The sequence below is a fragment of the Bos javanicus genome, chromosome 7, assembly GCF_032452875.1.
Source record: "Bos javanicus breed banteng chromosome 7, ARS-OSU_banteng_1.0, whole genome shotgun sequence".
Taxonomy (NCBI): domain Eukaryota; kingdom Metazoa; phylum Chordata; class Mammalia; order Artiodactyla; family Bovidae; genus Bos; species Bos javanicus.
In genome coordinates this window covers 106,258,104-106,278,201 of record NC_083874.1, presented here as the reverse complement: position 1 = coordinate 106,278,201, position 20,098 = coordinate 106,258,104, and the positions used below count along the sequence as shown (strand labels likewise).

The 20,098-nt window shown below is 42.1% G+C and overlaps 1 protein-coding gene across 2 annotated transcripts in view; it reads left to right on the top strand.

Moving 5' to 3' along the window:
- Window positions 1-396: 396 nt before the first annotated feature.
- EFNA5 (ephrin A5) overlaps window positions 397-20,098 on the top strand; it is a 289,290-nt gene continuing 269,588 nt past the window's right edge. For both annotated transcript variants that reach the window (XM_061424527.1, XM_061424526.1), the window contains exon 1: window positions 397-521. In XM_061424527.1, the coding sequence (XP_061280511.1) occupies window positions 397-521 (125 nt within the window). The remainder of the gene's footprint in view (window positions 522-20,098) is intronic.

The window sequence follows — 20,098 nt, the reverse complement described above, 5'->3', positions numbered from 1 at the left end:
CCGCCCGGCCGGGCGCGCACCGCCCTCTGCCCGGGTGACCGGCCCGCCGCCGCCGCCCGAGACCCAGCTTGGCACCCCTTCCCCCGCCCCCGCCGCCGCCGCCACCGCACACACACACGCACGCTTCTCTCCATCTTGCGCTTCCCTTTTTTCCTCCCGATCCCTCCAGCGGGGCTGCGAGTTTGCCTTGATCGCCCCTCTACTCCGTCGCCTTCTTTTCTTCTCGCTTGTCTCCCCCCGCTCTCAGCTCGCTGCGCGCCTCTCGCCCCTCTGCGTTTGTATTTATTCATATTTATCTGGCCCCCGCTCGCTCGCGCTCCCCCGCACTCCCTGCGTCCGGATCCCGGCTCTCTCCCCGGAGTGGCGCGTCGGGGGCTGCGCCGCTGGCCAGGCGTGATGCTGCACGTGGAGATGTTGACGCCGCTGTTTCTCGCGCTGTGGATGTGCGTGTTCAGCCAGGACCCAGGCTCCAAGGCCGTTGCCGACCGCTACGCCGTCTACTGGAACAGCAGCAACCCCAGGTAGGGCGGCGGGGGGTGGGGTAGGGGCTGTGGGTCGGAGAACCGGGGCTCCCCGGGCCTCGGGGGCCCTGCGGACGGAGCGGCGGCGCCCGCCGGGGATCCGCGCGCCCTAGCCGGCCGCGGCGCGCGCGCTGAGTCTGCGTGGGCTCGGGCGCGGGTTGCTTGGGAGGCGCTCGCGGGAAGCGCGCCTCTCGTGGGCCCCCTCTTTGTTGGGGTGCGGCGGGGGAGCCTGGGTGCCCCCTGGGCGTCCCCGGGGCCGCCCGGACTGGCGGCTTCTGCGCAGCGCGGGGGAAACGCTGGGAAAAGGCGGGAGCCCGGGAGTGGAGACTTCGCTCTTGCACCCGGGCCGACTGGCCGGCATCCGGATCCAGGCGCGGGGCTTGGGCGCGGAGAGCCTTGGGCGCAGCGCCGCCAAGGGCTCCCTCCTGGAGCCTGGCTGCGCAGGGATTGCGGGGGAGAGCCCGCCAAAGATCCCCAAAGTGTGTGTGTGTGTGTGAATTTTTCCTTCCCTTTTCCCCCGATGCGCTCGGAAGGCGCACTGGCTGGGGGCAGGGAGGGGGCCCGGGAGGCGGAAGCTGGAGGTTTTTATTTTCCTCTTTTAATTGCGAGGGGAGCAGGCGGCCCCCCCCCCCCCCAGTCCGTCTGGTCCTGGCGCTGTTGGAGGTGGGGAGGACGCTCCCTCCTCCTGCGCCTCCGGGTGGGCGCAGGGGGCCAGAAAGTTGGATGGAAGGCCGGGTCGCGGCAGGCTGGCCGAGCTAGCTGCCCGAGTTGCCTGCCCCCGGAGGTGGGAGCCCTGGGTCCGGAGGCTGGCGGCGCCGCCGGAGGCACGCGGGCGGTCACCTGGAGCCGGTTCTCCGGCGCCGCCCGAGCCCGCCGGGGACGCGGGGAAGCCGGAGACTCGCGCCCCGGGCCGCCCGAGCGCTCGCGCCGGCCACCGGCCGCAAGCGGACGCTCCTGGCTCACAGCCCCGGGACGTGGGGCGCGGGGGGGCTTGTCCGCAGGGCCGGGAGGCCCCCTCCGGGTCCAGGGCAGGTCGCAGCTCTCCTTTCGTCCGGGCAGCAGTCGGCCCCGCTGGGCCCACTTTGCTCTGCGTCTCCGGGACCGAGGCCAGCTTCCAGCGGTGGGCTGGTCTCCGCGCCCTCCTTGGAGGAGGGAAACAGCCTCGCTTATACCGAAAACCCCAGCTTTTTTTTTTTTCCCCCCTTCCCCTGGGCTGGAGTGGAAGTTGGGAGGCCAAGGAAAGAGTTCGCGGTCGCTGCGCGCGTGGGGAGAGGCGCTGGCCGGCGCCTTAGTTTTTCCTCGCTCCCCGTGGCCCTCTCCGCCGGCCTTTGTTACTTTGGCACCGGAGGGCTTCCCCCGCCTGGAGGAAGGTCCTCTCCGCTGCAGACAGGGAGATCTCCCTACTAGCGGTCCGCCGGCTGAAAAACGGGGAGAGAGTACCCCCCCCCCCTCCCACACACACACCCCTGCTGTCCCAGGAAAGACAGTCACACCCAGGTAGCCCCAGACCGGATAGCAGCGCCTGGCCCAAGTGCAGACATCCCTCAAAGTTTGGCTGTAAAAAAACACATCTCCTGGAGATGGGTGATGGGATGGGAAACTCATTTCTTCTCTGACATGCCACTTACCACTATTAGGAAAAAAGACAAGAGAACCATCCTGCCAGAGGAGATGCCTTTTATTAAAGCTGACAAGACAAATAGGGCGAGCTTTCCAGTTGTGATGGTGTTAAAAGAAAGTCTCATTATGTTGGTTGGTTTTATTCCCCTTTGGGCTTTATTAGACAGCATATTCGAAAGAGAGGAATTTATATTTTAAACTTTAGTGCCTTATTAAATAAAATAGCAGTGCAATTGGTTCGTTGAATTTGGGACATTTTGCTCTTGCTTGTCTCTTCTTTTCCCCACCCCAAACTTCACAGGGTAATCTTTTTTTTCTCATGGTATTCATTTATTGGAATACTTGGGAGTTCCACTCGTCCTGGAAGCATCAGCAACGTCCCCAGTCTACCCCTCCTTCTTAACCTGTCAAGCTAGTCTGAGTTAGTTTGAGGACATTTTATCTTAGGTTATCTCTGTTTTATGCTTTTGATACTGTTGTTTGGTTTGAGATTAGCACATTGATTTTTGTCACAGGTCATGTTTTTTAATAGATCTGCCCTGCCTGCGGAAAACTCTCTTGTTCAGGATGCCATGGTGTCTTTGAAGCTGCCCAAAGTTAATCTGTAGAATTTTAAAATACCAAGAGTATTCTCCGAGTCAGTGTTCTAATTTGAAGCTTGTGGAAATACTGTTTATTTCATCATTATCAATTTGATAATGTTTAAAAGGAAGAATGATGTACTCCCACCCAAGAGATTCAACTGTAATTTTAGTATTCTTAGAGATTTGTGACTGTGTTTCTCTTTATGTGTTACTGCAGTAAAACTTTTAAAAAGTAATATTTTAAAGCTAGGTACCGGTAGGCAGATTTATCTTAGAAATGTTGGTGCTTTTTTGATGAATTAAGAAAAGTCAGCTTGGATGTAATTTAAAAGGAGCCAAATGCAAACTAAGTAATTTAGAAACAAACAGCTTATCAGAAAAGATAGTGAAAAAATAGATTAGAAAATTTGAAGAGGTCTACTAATTTAAATTTTTTGTTTTACATTTTCTTTTTATCTATTGTTTTTATGTAAAGTAAGCTAGCCATGCCTTTTGATTTTACATGAATCATGTCTTTTAAGATTTTGCTAAATGAATAATATTATCAGAAGACTTCAGTCTTGTGGAAAAAAGTAGAGAACTTTAATTGCAACTTAAACAGACTTAAGAGATTTTTCTCCTGGAAGAAAAGTTAAGTGGGCACATTAAGATGGTAACAAGTGGATATTATGGCAAAATGAAGTAAATGAAGTATTTTAGCTTATACCTATGGACTTCAGTTTGAAAGTAAGTTTAGAATGAAATTAAAGTTAAGTATTATATCTTGATCACAAGGTTTAAATATCTTATACGTAACTTGTGCAGTCATAGTTTATGTGCTGTGTTGGGTTTCACTATTGAGAACTTTGATAACAGAAGTAGATCCATAGATCTAAGTTCACAGAGAAAAAAAAAAAAAGGACAATTTATTTGCTTTCGGATAGTTTTACTCTTAGACTCGGTCTTCCCAGGTATTCACTTCTGAGAAATAAAGGTTCACTTTTTAAATGCTAATAACTTCTTAAATTTCCAGTGTTTATTGGGTGGTGGGCAACACTGATTCTATGTGTTGACTCGCTACAGATCTCAAAAATAGTGACTGGGACCTATCAATCTGGGCAGAAATATGTGATAAGATTTTTGTAAGTGCATCTTTTATATTTTAAATATTTGAAGAGTTGTATGAGTTTCACCTAAATAGTGAGAGTGATATTAAGATCCATTCAATGTTATGCTCTATTCTGAACTGGCCTGTTAGAGTTTGAGTAATTAAGAACCAAGTCAAGGAGAATATAGCTATTTGTCCTTAATTTAATAATGTAAAATACTTTTAAGTAACTTTTAAAAAAGATTTTCAGCTATAGAACTTTCTTTATATTCTCCCTTAGTAGCTACGCTAATAACCGTAGAGATGGCTTAGTACTAAGAATATGCCTCTTAATCTGAAACATGCTATAAACAGTTTGATTCTTTCAAAGAAAATATTCAAACTGTGTCTACTGAAAAATTCTTGGATTCATTTGCCCATTTACCAAAATGATGCTGGGATAATTAAACCTATCTCCTACTGGTTTGCATTAATGGATGGAATGGTAAAATAATACAATGTGAAATATAACCATACTTCAAAAGTACTGATTCTCTTCACTTAGTTCTTTGCTTCTGTTAAGGTTTGAGAATCACCAATTTAAAATGTTATTCTCTTATGGGAAAAGATATCTCTATAGTTCATCTGGGATTTTATAAATTTCAACCTAATGGTATGTTTTCTTTGGACTTGTAAATTAAACATTTCATGTTAGAGTAGCAGGTAATTGACACCATTTAGTTTTGCTAACGTGTAATCTTGAGTTGTGAAAGTGATAGGAATTCTAGATCAACACTTCAGAATCTTTCAGGCAGTATGTGTGTGACTAAGCTGAGAGATATAGTAACATTTTCCCCTAATCATAGCCCTTGCATATTATTTTCTCTTTCAGAATTCACTTGTTTCATTTTAAAAAGTCCAAGCTGTCAGTGTCATATATATATACCGTTATACCAATACTGTGCCTTTTTCACTGACAAACAAATGTCAGTATGGTCTAAATCTAAGAATCTGTTTTCAGGGAATATGGAAAGTTGATCTTGGTTTTGAAAGACCCTATCACCAACCTTAAGAACTCTAGTTTTAGAATTTTAAGTCTTTTAAATAGTATTTCATATATTAGAAACAAAAGTTCTTGAAGTAAAAGACATTACTTAAGAGTCTTTTAACTTTATTAACTCCTAACCTCAGTGTAACATTTTATTAGATACAGTGGGGTAACTTTGTTATTTTGGTGTTTATATCAGAGTTTTATAACCATCTGCTTTAAAAATAAAGCCTGTGTGATGGAAATTTATATCCTGTATTTTCACCCTTATCCGTTTGTAGGAAACGTGAAGTGACTTTCCCTCCTCTTACCCTTTCTTTATCTAGAATTTTGTCGAAGAAAAGTGTGCTGCTTGTCTTGGGCCAGTGTTCCAGAGAATTTTGAAAGCAAAACAAGCCATGGGGATGTTTTAGGTTCCACTGATTTTATGCATTGTGTTCTGTATTCGTAGTAAGCCATCAGAAACAGTCAACTGTCTTTTCCTTAAGAGACTGGAGCATCAGAGCTGTTTGAGGCACACTTGATGTACAGTCTAGTTTGGCATTTCCAGCGTGAGACCGAGGTCAATAAACTCTTCATGATGAAAAGAATGAGAAATAAACTCTTCATGATGAAAAGAATGAGAGAGAGCCTTCAGTCAGTCGTTACTCCCTGTTAGTTGATTTCAGTGGTGTTAGCTAAGCCATTGGCTCACCAAAGGAGCATCTCGTCGCCATGTGTGTTCTGGCTGATAATCAAGAGTTGTAGAGGTCTCCCCATTTGAAGGCTGAGGATCGCATTTGGAGGGAACATTTAGTTATCTGGGGGCAAATTCACCTTGTGAATTTCTTGCCATTTAATCTTGTGAGATGCCTTCTGTCCAGTGGCCTGATTTCCTGTAGGATGGGACAGATAAAGATGAGCGTCTCCTTTTTTCTCCCCTGTTGCTATGAACCAAGCAAGCTACCAGCTTCATGCTGGGCCAAGAAAATGAATGAATACAATTAGTCCTTCAGGAGTCCTGGCCTTTGCAAGCTTAGAAGTATATGCCCAAAGAGTGTACCTTTGAGAAAGAGAAAACATTGAAATGGAAAATGAACAAAACATATGAAGATGTTAAGAAGACAATTTCCTGTGAGCATTTGGTTCATTGTTTAATGTTTTTTTTTTGTCCAATATAAATAATTTGATTAATAATTTTTTTTTAAGATGCGCCTTAGCCCTCTTCATTTTCTTTGTGTGTGTTGGTTTTGAATAACTTCAGGCAGTAATGAGAACTTAAAAAGCTGTGATATTTTATTTTAGATAATGAATCAGTCTTATGTTCACTGAGGCCATATAATCCATTTTCTTTTCAGAAACAGTATGCAGACTGTTAAAGTGGCAGGTCTGATTAGGATGTTGAAAAGGAAACTGTGTGTCATAAGTACAGTGAGGAAGGCCTGGCCTCCTACCAGGGTGCTCAGTCAGGGACTAGTCTTCCAAACCGAGAAAAAATTGCCTTCTGATCATTTGTGACGGATAACACCTTCATATTTAGGTGTAAAACCTCAAAGAGGAGTATGAGAAATGAGATATTAATATTCACTTTAGTAATTTGTCTTATGATGGTGGTCTTAGACAGCGAAACATCAATAAATTGCTGTCTCTTTTAAGGGCCTGATTTATATTATTAAATTTATATTTTCTTCTGCTTCTCAGCCTAGACCCCGAGCTGTTTGGTAGAAAAGTTTCCTGTGATTAATTTGAACTTCCAGTGTTTCTGAATGGAATATTACTCACTACCAGGAGATCGGTTTCCCCTGAAATTTGCCTACATTCATGTTTTCAGAGTTGTCAGTTACAAACCAGGCAGCGCATAGGCACAGAAGCGCTCCGTTTAGAATTAGGAAGCAATGCTGCGGGGTTTTCTGTTTTACAACTATTATGCCTAGTTTTTAGCATACATAAAAAAGTTCCTTATATTTTACTATTCTTGATAATCTATACTCCTGATTGTACTCTCAGGGATTTATTGCGAACTACTGAAATCCCTATACTATTTTCTAATCTGAAATCCATGTAGATGGAAACTTGACTTTGAGGTTTTTGAATATAGTATTCAAGCAGGGAGTCACAAATTTCAATAAAACCATTATTTTAAGACATTGAAAACTTCTCCTTGAGTTAGCCAGTTGCTGAGAGACCGTAGCGTGCCACAGTGAAGGTTAGCTCAGCTTTCATTCAGGTGGAATTCTATCATTTTCAATAAGGAAAAATAAACCTTTGTCATCTCGAGAAACATCCTTCGTGCAATTGACAGTTGACAGGTTGAAGAAAATGTTACTGTCAGGCCTTATTTTCCCCTCAAGTGAGAAATAAAAATAGTTTTGAGTGATTTTTTTCGAAAAAAAAAATCTATTTTAAATTATTTCAAAATGGAGGGGAAATGTTTTCAGCTTTTACATATATGTCATAGAATTAATCTGCCATTTGCTTCAGGGAAGGTCATCAAAGTGCCGTTCCCATAGGTTATCTCACAGCTTAGTTCCTAGGGTATTAACTTGAAAAAGCCAAATTCAGCTGATTTGTTTGTGACAGGGTATCACCGAGCATTTTCTGATGGAGTTCTGTAAAAGATGTAAGAGACCGATATTATTGCTGTTACTACTTGTCAAGTGACCTGATTCTCAGAACTGGGGATCGCGGTTCTGGTGTGAAGGACGGGCGGGAATTTGGGTTTTGTCGTAGCTCTGTGTATGTGCATTGGACCTTCAGGTTATTAGCACACTAAGAGCAGACCTTTTTTTAAAAAAAATGGCTTTGCTATTAATACTTTTCAGTCACTGCCCAGCCTAATCCGTAAGTTTCCATGTGGAAGTGCGTGAATATATGCTTGGAGATGAGCAGAAACATGTATCGAAGTTCTTGTTTCTCGATTTAGAAAAAGCTAGGTTTTTGGCTTTCAGTTAAATCAGCGTTTCTTTTCTTTCCTCCAGAAGCAGCCATCTTGTTTTAAGACCGACTTTATTTCTTTCATGAAAATGGTCCGGAAATGAATATGGACGATAGGAAAGGGCTAAACCACTTTATAGTCATTTTGAGCAGGGATCCCCCTTGAAAGCTCTGTCTTACCTGTGAGCGCACTGAAAATGCTATCTTCTCGAATTTAGTTGTCAAAAATGGATATTTTAACTTAGTAATGATATGTTTTAAACCCAGGCATATTATAGTTTCATGTTAAGTATTGGGCTGTACCATATTTACATACGTATTTTTCTCTTGAAACTTACAATTTCTCAGTCATATATTAATGTCTCCTATTATCACTGCCCCCCCCCACCCTGATGTTCTTTTTCTCACTGTACTAAGTAGTCTCTTAAATTTGTTGGTTGATATATATTTTTTCCCCCAAATTGCTCAGCAGTCCAAAGAATCTTTTTCTAGTATGTGGTACTGATAAAAACATAGGTACCTCCAAAAAGAAGCATTTGGGGTGCTTTAAGAAGTGTTATACAAAACCAGAGCCTTTCCGCTCCCTGCACCATAGGCTTTCACAGTCTCATGACTAAACCGTTCCTGTGGGTTATTACAGACAGTTATTTTGGAAGTAAATTCATATTTGTTATTAAAAATAATGTGAGTGCCCTGAGACTGTTGTATTTTCCACCATGTTTTAAATTTCTGGATGCATTTGGAGGAACATGTGGCCTAGTAAACTTTACCAAAAATTTATATTACGCTTCTTGCTACTGCATCTGTTTGATGATGTCTGGGAACCTTATTCCTGTGCACTGCAATAAAAACAGAAATTCTTAAGAATAATTTCAAAGTACCCTGCCTCAGTCAGTCTGATTAAACTGGGCACAGATTGAGTTCTGCTGATGTCACAGATGGTTTTAGTTCATTAGAAGTAGGATTTTTGTTGGTTGCAGGGGCAGTGTGAAGGCGATGCATAAAGTACATGTTTTGGGATAAGACGTTCATCTCATGGACTTCTCGTTACAGTCCAGGTGGGAGTTAACAGCTTCTGTTACCAAAACCCTTTCCTCCACTATCCATCATCTGTTGTTCTGTGGCTGATGGAGAAGGCTACAATAACCAAGTTGTTCAAAGTGACCTTTTTGTTTGCAATGAACTAGCGAATTACTTTTGTTTTCCCTTCCTGCCTCTAAGGTGTCAGAGTGTCCATTCTGGTTTCAGTAGTGATTTATTTATGCATGTAGAAACTGTAATTAATAATTAGCTCTTGCCTCTGAACTATGAAAGCACATGTTGTAAGAGTAAATGGAAGCATCTTCTCCTGTCCAAAATGCTGTTTTGCGGTTTTGAGGCGGTCGTGGCTTATTTTGGTGGGATAATTGTAGTGCTGATCGTGGTCTAGATGTTGATGGTGGTGGGCGTGATGTGAAGTTTTGTGGTTCACAGGTCCCAGCGGAAAATATGGCTTTGTCACATTCCCCCAACTTTAATAATAGATAGGGGATTTGACCTTTTGGTGAGGTTTTCTTTAATAGTATTTCATTTTATGGAGTCAAATGGGGATTAGGGAGGAAAGGAAAAATAAGTCTAGATATGGGGAAGTCATCTTTTGTGTTCAACAATTAGGTTAAACAAAGTGGGGGCAAATGAGCCTGGTTCCCCTGCTGTTGTTTCGGGGCCAGAGAATACAGGCAGATGTCGGCATGTGGACGTGGTGACCTCTGACCCACACAGCACGACCGCTGCCCTGGCTCACAAGTGTCCCCAGCGAGCATCCCGCCGCCGCAGCAGCCCCCTTTTGAAGTGACTGACACTTGTGATGGAGAACCTGAAGGGGATTCTGTAGCTATTTGCAGCTCTCCCAAATCTAAGCCTGCTAGCTTCAGTTTTAACTTCCTCACCTTCCCTTTGATGAACCACGTTTCTTTGTGTGGCTTAGACAGCGCTTCTGTGACTTCCAGAAGGGACCTGTGGCCCCGTAGTCCCCATCAGTCTTTTCCTCCCAAGAAACTTATTCATCGGGTTGGGATAATGGAGGAGGCTCAGATGTATGGTTCCGCCGCACCAAGTGTGTGTCTGCTTTATTTAGCTAATATGTTTTTCTTTTTTTTTTTTTCTAAGACAGGTGAAAGCAGTGATTTTGTTGCAGGCCTTTTCTTGTAGCTTCTGCTTTGGAATCTTGCCCGTAACCCCTGGGTTCAGACAGACCATTAACCTTTCAGATACTGTGGCATTCAGAATTTTCTTCATATATTTGTTTACTGTTACTGCTTCAGGAAACTTTTATGCCTATTTCGGGAGTTTTCTGGCAGGGGCTCTGTTTATTAAAATCTAGTGACCCGGCACTAAATGGGGTACAGTTCAGATAGTGGGGCTCCTGACGGGGTTTTGTGTCAAACCAGAGAAAATAATAGGGAAGTGAAAGCTGCCAAAATGTGTCTCCCAATTACTAATTAATCAGGCGAGAAAGGACCTCAGTGACGGAGCTGGTGTCTGCCATGACAGCAAAGAAAGGGACGCCTGGTTTTAAACGCTGGATAAAGCAAACTCAAGTAAGCCTCAGGGGACACAGCACCCAGAGAGCTGATATCACAAATGTTCATTTTTTACATCCATGTGAAAACCAAAATTGAAACTGAATCGTTGTAGTTCACTGATAGTATCAAGACAGGAAGCTATTCTTTATGCATTTTGCTTATTAATAAGCAATGTCTTTATTCTTATAAATATTTTAGTATGGATTTAATAGTATTCTTGGTTTTAGTATTGATGTAGCTTTGTATACATACTTTATCCTCGATAGAGACTCGGGGGGAAACATTAAAAATTTCTTTTTTTAATCATATGCCTGTCATCCATATTTTAAGCATTGCTGTAATTGAAGAACAAAATTCTCCCCTCCCCTGGAAATATATGTGTTTGCTGTCTCAGAGTTTCTAGTCTCCTCTACCTGTGTTCCAACTATGGTTGCCGGACCCATAATTAAATGCCTGTTACTAGTGTATTTTTTCCATAGCATTTGCAACCTAAAAAGAAGAGGGTCTTGTGTGGAACTATAGCTGTCAGGGGAACAATGAAACTAATTACACACTCTGCTGTCACCATTGTCAGCTATACTCTGGGGACGCCAGCAACGTGCTGGAGTGTGGGTGTGTATGTATACAGGGTATTCCATGTGAGTATACTCTCATGGGGTCACGCATACCTGATGGCGTAACCTAAAACTCTGGGATCCCTGAAGCAAAAAAAAAAAAAAAAAGTATAAAGACAGTCTAATTCAGTTAATTAAATAGAAACAAAGCGATTCTTGATTGGGAAGAGGACTCCCACTTTATTTTATTTATTTATTTTTTTTAATTAATTTTATTTTATTTTTAAACTTTACATAATTGTATTAGTTTTGCCAAATATCAAAATGAATCCGCCACAGGTCCCACTTTAGTATTTGTTCTTGAAAACCTGACCTGGGAGAGTCAGCAATACTTATTGCTCTGAATGTCTCCTTATTTTGAGTGTCATTTTGGGATGGTCCTTTATCCATACATCTGTGCCCTTTATTTACTGGGTAACTATCTCTTTCACACATTGTTATTTCTTAGCTCTGGAGTTTGGTGTTGGTATCTGGTTGTTTGAGGACTGATCGCTTTGTTTATTATGTATATCTCTCTGTTCCTGTATTTCTCCTTTGATGGCTTTGGCCCATTTCACTCTTCAGTAGGTGGATTTGGGAAAGAAAATTAAAAAAAAAAAAGATATTTCTGAGATGTAGAGGAGTTCTGGTGTGAGATTTGGTAAGAAGAGACTTTGTGGCTATTGAATAACTTGAGGTTTGGAATCAGTTTTGAATTTCAATCATCCATGCCATTCCTGTTCTGTGGTACCACATAGAATCAGGACTTGACCGTAAATAATATTTTCCATTACTACTTTGATTTCTTGGGTGAGTTCTCCTTACTGTATTTAAAACCAGAGCCAAACGGGTAAATGCAGGAATTATATGTTGATTTAAACTGAGTTTTCCGAAGTTTTCACGTTAAAGGAATATTATAAAGATCAATATCTAACGGTGGTAATATATTTCTGTATTGGATATCTAAAAGCTACAATTGGTAAAACATTGAGTGATACCTGCAGACAGTGGAAGGCACGCAGTGGATTCAGAGGTGGGTGAGGCCACATCTGTGCCCTTAAGGACCTTGCAATTTTGTGTACATTTAAGAACTGTATACACATGATCACAATGCAGAGAGGAAGACACTGTTCTCGTCACATATGTGATCTTCACCTCTGGATTTATTCAGCAAACATTTATTGAGTGTCCACCGTGGGTCGGGTGTGGCTCTTGGTGCTGGGGACAGTGCAGTAAACAATTCAGAAACAGCACCCATACCATCCTGAAGCAGTCAGTTTCCAATTTCTAGATCACTGCTTTTCATACTCTGATGGGCCACAAGTCCTCTGAGAATTTTCTTGAAATGCAGAATTTAATGCAGTAGATCTGGGGTGGGGCCTGTCTGCATCTGTAGTGAACTCTCTGATACTGATTCTGCTGACCCAGGAAGCACAGTTTGAGCAGCCAGCTTCTAGATAAATCAGCAGGGAGAGAGATCACTTCTGGTTCCTCACCAAGGGCTCCTGGTTGTTCTCGCCCTGAACTGCCTGTGTGGTTCTGCAGTTTCTCAAGGGGCTCAGTGTGTGCAGGAGTGTGTGCAGGAGTGCAAGTTATTTGTCTTCAGACCCGGTGGTCGTCTTTATGTCTTGCGACTTTACCCCCAGGTCTCGGACAAACAAAATAGATTTTTACATTGAGGTTTATGCATCGTTAAAATGCACCGCTAACAAAAGTAACCGGCTAGGGATTTGGACGGAAGTCTTGCTCTCTATAGACAAATCTTCTGGAGTGAAAAAATTGTCTTGGTCCAAAAAATCTGAGGATCCTGTCATAAATGTCTCAATATATTTGCAAACCCTCCCCAGAGATAATTTTCTGTGGCAATGCCAGAATTACACCTCAGAAACAGATTTTTAAGACTTTCTAAGTGAAATCCATATGGTTAAATGAACCCCAAATGTTCACTTTACATCCAGCCCAGAAGATGACTAACAACTTTTGTGCTTCCTCTGACAGGGTTTCTTGTGGGTGACGTTAGGAGCCTACACTTCTATGGAGATTTGGGGAAAATACCTATCTGCTCTAAAATGCCATAATTTTAGTGTCCTTAGTGGGAAATCTTTGTTTCTGTAGAGTCTCAGTGGTATAAATACGTTTGTATTTTTTTCATAGTCTGTATATCATTTGCTTTTGCAAAACAATTGTGTGATGCTTGTTTTCACGAATAAAGGGTGAAAGTAATTAAATTCAGATTACCCTGCCTGCTTATTTATTGTCACTTCCTCTCTGGGTGTGTGAATACAATATTCCCACTCTCCTAAGTGAACTTGAAAGTCTTTGAAAGCATAAGTAGACTTATTCAACTGATACACCTCTATGCAACGATTATTAAAAGAAAGATGAAACTGTCTTTAGATCAGCTATATTTGTATGAAAATAAGCCAAAAGAAGGGGAGGATGGTGAGCACTCTTAATTCATGCATTTTTAAACAATTATTATGTTAAAATTATTTAACATAATTTAACTTTCATTTTTTAACAAAAATTTTGCTGATGCCTTTTTATAGTTAATTATCAAGCAGAAGGAAAACTTTTCATTTTTAAATCCTTGGCAAAAATGGGCTTAATTATTGTGTAACTTTTGTGAGAACTATGAATATTATTTAGAATAGTAAATCAAGACGTGTCTCTTTTGCTTGACTTTTTGTAGCTTATTGTTTATGCTCGTTAGGGTGTAAATAAGCGTCTGGGGCAATGACTTTGAGGTGACATCCACTTCAGTGTTCCCAGTCTTATGATTCTCACAGATAAAGAAGTTTGAGAATCTTCCATGACTTTGTGTGAACTTAAGGGTGTCCTAAAAGAGACGTATGCTTAGAAGATTGTTAAATTTAGAAGTAGGATATCTTCATTGATTAATGACGTCATTTGCATATCCCTAAAGGAATGGCTTTGTTCAAACTGGAGTTGACACACCTAAGCTTTGTGGTCATTGCCATGTTTAGATAAAGCAGAAGATGCTCAGTAGTCCTCATTATGGTTTTGCCCCTCCATTTTTTAAAAAAAGGAAAATAAATACATTGAATAGCTTTTATTTAACTCATGGCTGTTAACGGTGATTTGTCCTCATTCACCAAACAGTTTTTGTTTAACTCAGGACTATTAACAGTGACTTCTCAGATTAATAGGTTGTAACCGAGTTCTTTACACATCGATATTTGTACATTTACAGACTGCCTTGATGGTATAAAGTAAAAGCATTGAATTCATGTACCTTTTTGTTTTGAATTTTATAATAGCAGCTGTTTTGTATAAAACTTCAAGTGGGTTTACATGTTGACTAGGCACGGCTCAGAGAGGAAGATGTTAAAAATCCTGTAACCGATAGATTTTTAATTGTCTTTGTTAACATTTTAGTTACATTTCAGATCTAGTTAAATTTCAGCCCTGAGTCTAAATACACCATTCCTTTCATAGTGATGAATTTGAACCTCAGTTTCTTCATCCTAACAAATAAATGGGCATGAGAAAATTGTCTCCCTCAAATCTGTGAAAATTTGAAGGAAAATACAGTAGGACTTTAAAAAGGGTTATAAAAATTCAAATAGAGATTGAGGGGGTACCTCCGTTTGCATTGATGCAACTCTGTAACTCCATATGTTCTTTTAAGTTGCATAGAAATATATTCTTGCAAATAATTTATTGTCAAATCATCATGGAAGATTTGACCTTTTAAAAAATCAAGTCGTCTTATTTTGTAATACGTATCATCCCTGCTAGATACTAGTTATGCATTTACATCAGATTTCCTCTTAAAGGAATTCACATTTTAGGCTTATCTTGTAATTTCTCTGAGAGTAATAAAGTGTGAAGAGTAGACACTGGAGAGGCCAGTTGGCTGGGGCCTTCTTCCAGAAAGGAATTTTGGATCTCCTTTGTAAAGTTGGTGCTCCCAGCTAATCTCTGCTTCATTGCTTCCTCTTTGACGTCTGAAACCCTAATATTCTGCTTTGGACTTCACAGGTATAATGAGGTATCTCCATCTCAAAGGAGAATTTAATGAATACTGACACCCTTTTGGAGAATGCTTGTATTTCCAATGAGGAGCTTGTTGAAACAAATCAATTCCTGTCTGGGACTGTTCCTCACGGGCAGCGTGGTTGTCTCTGGGATCCTTGGATTCTTCTGCCTGCTACTGCCAGAAGAACAGGGCTGAGCCTCTTGACGCCTCTGTGCTTAAAAATCTCCTGTTATCGACTGCTTTTAAACTTAGTGCATGCTAATTATACACACATTGATGTTAGGAGCATAAATAGATCATAACAACATCTAGCTGGGAAAGGAAACAGAATTTGTCAAGGCACACATATTGGAATGCACTGAAACCTGAGTTTCTTTAACACATTACTGTCAAAGGGCCACTTTCCTCTAGAATTGTCTGGTGGTGACTCAAAGCAGGTTTTACTTCATATGTTTATAGTTAGTCAGGAGAATAGCAAGTGTTCCTGTTACTTGTTTTAGAATAGCAATCGTATATGATTATTTTGTGACACTTTTCTCCTGATGATATAAACCTCACTTAAGCTCCTCCCCACAGTGTAATTCATAAGGGAAATTCTCAGTGATCCTTAAATCACTGTAACCCAGAGATTTCGTGACAACCAAGGGCAGCGCTTGGCCAGTAGCAATAAAACTGACGTGAATATTAGCAATAGCAAAATTATTTGAGAGACCCCTGATGACTCCGCATAACTGATTTCCCTTCAGAGTTCAGCGTTTCAATGTTTGGAATTGCTATGCTCACCAGAGTACCAGTCTGATTTTACGTTTGAATTGTGTCATACAGAAGTGGGTTTCTTTGGCCCTGCTAAATTGGAAGGTAAGATTTGTCAAGAGAATGAGCTTGCTATGAGTTTATTTTGAGTTTTAAAATTTGCAATTCTAGGTTACCTGGACTCAGTGCCTGATGAATGATTAATGGTTCCAATCTCTCTCGTGTTCTAGGCTTCCTTTCTTGGTGATAGAGTAGTCAGGAAGTTTAAATTTTGATGACTTACTTTATTGACACTCTGTATTATTAAGAAAAATAATTCCTTACAACTCATGTATCAATTTAAACATATCAGCTAGAGGCTTCATTTCAGCTAGGCTGACTCAGTATTTTCTTTCCATGAGAGCATGTTGATTGATCAAATTGAGTGTATAGCAATCCAGTAATTCCTTAAGATGTTGAAATGATTAGATTGAGTTGCATTTAAATTATTTAGCTTTTATTAATATGGTAAGTTATGTAGTAAAGATTAGAGCTGAACATATTTCAGTGCCTTTGATGAATTTAAATAAACATGATGGAAGAAGCCTACCCTGATAACCTAACCTCCTACCTCATATATTTTGAGGAGGAGTATTTTGAATTCTCTTCATTCTCTCTGTGAAATGCCAAATTATGTCAATGTATTTTACAGGTCTAAAATATAGACAGTGGTGAACTGCCTTTTATGATTAGGTTGCCATAAACTCGAATTTTAGCGTTTGGACAGTTGCAAATTGTCTTCAGTTTCTCTCCTGTTGAACTTTTCAGATCATCTGACTGTCCTTCTAGAAATATTATAAAATGCGAATGGCATGTATAGTTAGGTCTTTAAGCACAATGACGTCTACTTACTGATTTGAATGCATAATGAGCATCATAATTGGTTATAGCCAACAACTATGAATTTCTTGCCTCAGATATCTAACTGAAATCTGAGGTAATTTTTTATGGTTGTAATCATTTTAGTAAAAACTTCCCAACTGTAACTTCAGGTTAGTTTTCTGACAGTTGACTCCTTGAAAAAAAAAATAAACCAACTGGGCAAATATAAAAATATTTATAGTTAGTTCATTTTATTTTTTAATAAAAAGAGTATCTCTATATTTACACCAACAAAAGGCTACGTAAACTTATGGAAAGCCTCCACTGATCCCAGTATAGTATTAGAACTACCACCTTCCCCATCCCACCTGCCATCCCTTGGTATGGGACTGTCATTGGTGGGAAGAGAGTGTTTGTGACTTTTCTTTCCCCAGTTCCTCTCTTCAAAGGTAAAGATTTGCCTTCTGAATGCTGCCAAGCAGGAGACATGCGTAGTAGTCTTCACCATAGCTAACTCTGAACTCTGGGTGTTTGGTGATCCGAGTTTCCTTTTAGGACGCACTTGAATTGGTGGTATACCTGGCATCAGTTCGGGAGTCAGCCAAGGAGTTTGGAGGAACCTCCCCTAGGGCCCTTGTGGGCAGAGAAGGCAACCTTTGGCAAGCTCAGGGTGCCTGATCCCATCAGAGCTCTGCTGGCAGGACGTGCAAGGGGTCACACTAAGTGGATTTGCACCACTGCCCAAGGAGGAGTGTGAAGACTGCAGTCATCAGTGTCCGAAGATGGTTGGTTCTTCTTGGTAGAAACTGCTCATTCAGGTCGAAAGTCTAACCTGTTTGGTTGAATGGCCTCCCTTCCTTTCTCTGAGAAAGTGGTTTGGACAGTAATCTACTTAATCTAGCTCGACAACCCTCTTCCTGCTGGTTAAAATAAAATCTAGAAAACTCGGGGGACTCCCCAGTGTTGGATTCTGCTTTGAAGGAGCTTCAAAACAGCGGCTGCAAACTGCGGTCCATGCCGACCGGGTCCGGGGCTGGCTGGACCGCTCAAAGCCGCCTGTGGTCCCGTTTGGGCAGCACCCAGAGCCGGCTCGGGTCTGCGTGTTAGGAGGAGAGAAGGGCCGCGTGGCGACCACCAGGGCTGGAGCTGGACTCGGACAGGCGCCCGTGTGGGGAGAGGCCGGCGGCCTCTACAGCCAGCAGGAACCGAGGCCGGCTCCACAGACGCGGGGAGACCCGCAGAGGAGCGCGAAGGTGCGGAGCTCTGGGTCCTGGCGGTCCCGCGATGCTGTGTTCTCACGGGCACCGCAAAGGGAGCCTTTTGCTGGAGAGGAGCGAGAGGGGGCGGGAAACCTGGATTCCAGGCTGATCCTCCTCCCTCGCGGGTACCTGTCCGGATGCCTCTGTCAGGCTTTGCAGCTTCAGCTGTCATGTCAGATTCACACTCTCTCGGGTCTCCTAAGTGCTTCAGCTTCCCCCAGGTATCGGACGGGCCAGGGACAACCATATGCCATCTGAAGTGAAGAGGCGATGTCCTTATTACATGAAACATTTCAACTTTTTTTGGAAAGAAAATTAAATCGTTGAAATGTGGAACAGATTCCCTTGTTTCAAAAGTGGAGTACTTTGAGTGAAAACTGACTGTATTTTTTTTTTTTTACCATTCAATTCAAGAACCCAAACAAACAGCTGGCTGACTTATGTTTTAGTAAAAACCATCCTGGTACATTTACTAACTGGAAAAGTAAACATCCTTAAAATGAAATTCTCATGCGTCCTGACTGCTAAGTGATTTTTAATAAAGACACAGTGAAACCAATCGCATGTCTGGACGGCCTTTCACTTTGACCGATACTGTAAACGTCCCTGCATCTTAAATGCCTGTCTTTCTGTGACATTTGATGCGAACACACCAGGGCTAAAGACCACATGCAGGCACATACCAACACAATTAGAAAATGCATTAATTGTCAAGGCAGTGATCAGAATGTTCTGCTTCACTCAGGCTAATAAGGAGCAACTAACAAATGATGTCACAACAAAGCCTGGAATGCTATGAACAGAGAGAAAGCGCATCTGTTCAGGGTATCAGGAACTGCTTCCTGGAAGAGGAATACAGTAGTGTAGGCTTTGGACGATGGATATGATCTTCATAGAGATGGAGACAAGCAGGAGAAGACCATTCCAGGGAGTCACAGCAAGAGGAGTGAAGACTTGCTGGTGGTAGCTTTGAAGGTGGATTTGGGGGCCATACAGAAAGTAGTTCATTCTGAGTCAATGAGATCCGGTGCAAGATTGGAAGCTTGGGCTGCAGTGGATTAGCCATGTTGTGGGGTGTCACCGAGAAGCTTCTCATATTGAGGGGAGGGTCATTATGATGGATTATTCTTTATAATGGGTGAGCTAGCTGAGTGCTCATATGTGTTATCATTGTTCTGCACCATTGTGTATCTCAGCTGCTGTTTAATTGACTTGCAAATATAACCGGTACTGGAAAAATTTTGAAGGTCTCGAATTAGGTCTGGTTCATAAGTGGTTAGGTGGTAGGAAGCAGTTTTAGTATTTCCAGATGGCACCGCATGGTGCTCTATCACACATAAATTACTTCTCTGATTTCTAGATTGAGCAGTTGTTTTCAAACTTAATTTTTAGCCCCCCCCCCAAAAAAAACCCCATTATTTGCAAAGATCATTAGCAGAAAACTAATATGTAAAAAAAAAAAAAAGCAGATGCCATCATTCAAACATCAGGCTGCATTTAGGAGAGATTGGCAGCTAGGGCACCCCCTCTTCTGCTCCAGAGAGGCTGTGCAGAGGCTCCCTGGGCTGGCTGTATGAGTCCCTTTTCAAAACCCCAAATACAGCCTGGGTGATTACTTAGAGGAGTGCGGGATGATTCACCCCTGCCTTTTCAGGCACAGAAGGGGCCCCGTGCCCCTCTGGAGATGGAGGTATTTCTCCCATGGCTCCCGTTTATCAAGCCCTTACTGTATACCAAGCATGGTGCTTTACGGACTCCTCAGTCATTATCAAGTATTTAATCTGGACAACACCTTCTAAGAAGAAGGCATTATAATGACCCTGTTTTACAGATGAGAAAACTGAGCTTTATATACTTTGACCTTAGCCAGTTAGGTGGCCCTTAACTGCTTCTTAGCTGGGCTGTGTGGAGTGACACTCCATCTAAGAGAACTCAGTGAAGTATCGAAAGGTGACCTTGAGATAGAAGGTTCCAGGAGGCAAAGGGGATAAGAACATAGAGACTGTATGCTGATACGAAAGGAGGGTTAAAGTTGCACACCTATGTTCCCCCTTGTTGAGCGTTTAATGGACTGAAAGGTTGCAAACTGCAGCTGGTTACCTACAGCAGATAATTAGTACCCCTGGAGGTTAAATGTTTCATGGACTCATTCTTTGGCGCTAATTGTGAGTCTGTGTGTGTTGTATACGAAGAATACTGGGACTAGTAGGGAATTCACATGCCAGCTAGCTGTTCCTCTATGTGTTTGGGTAAGCTTGACTCCTGAGGCCTGGCTAAATATAATAATATTTTTAAAAGAATTTCAGGAACATT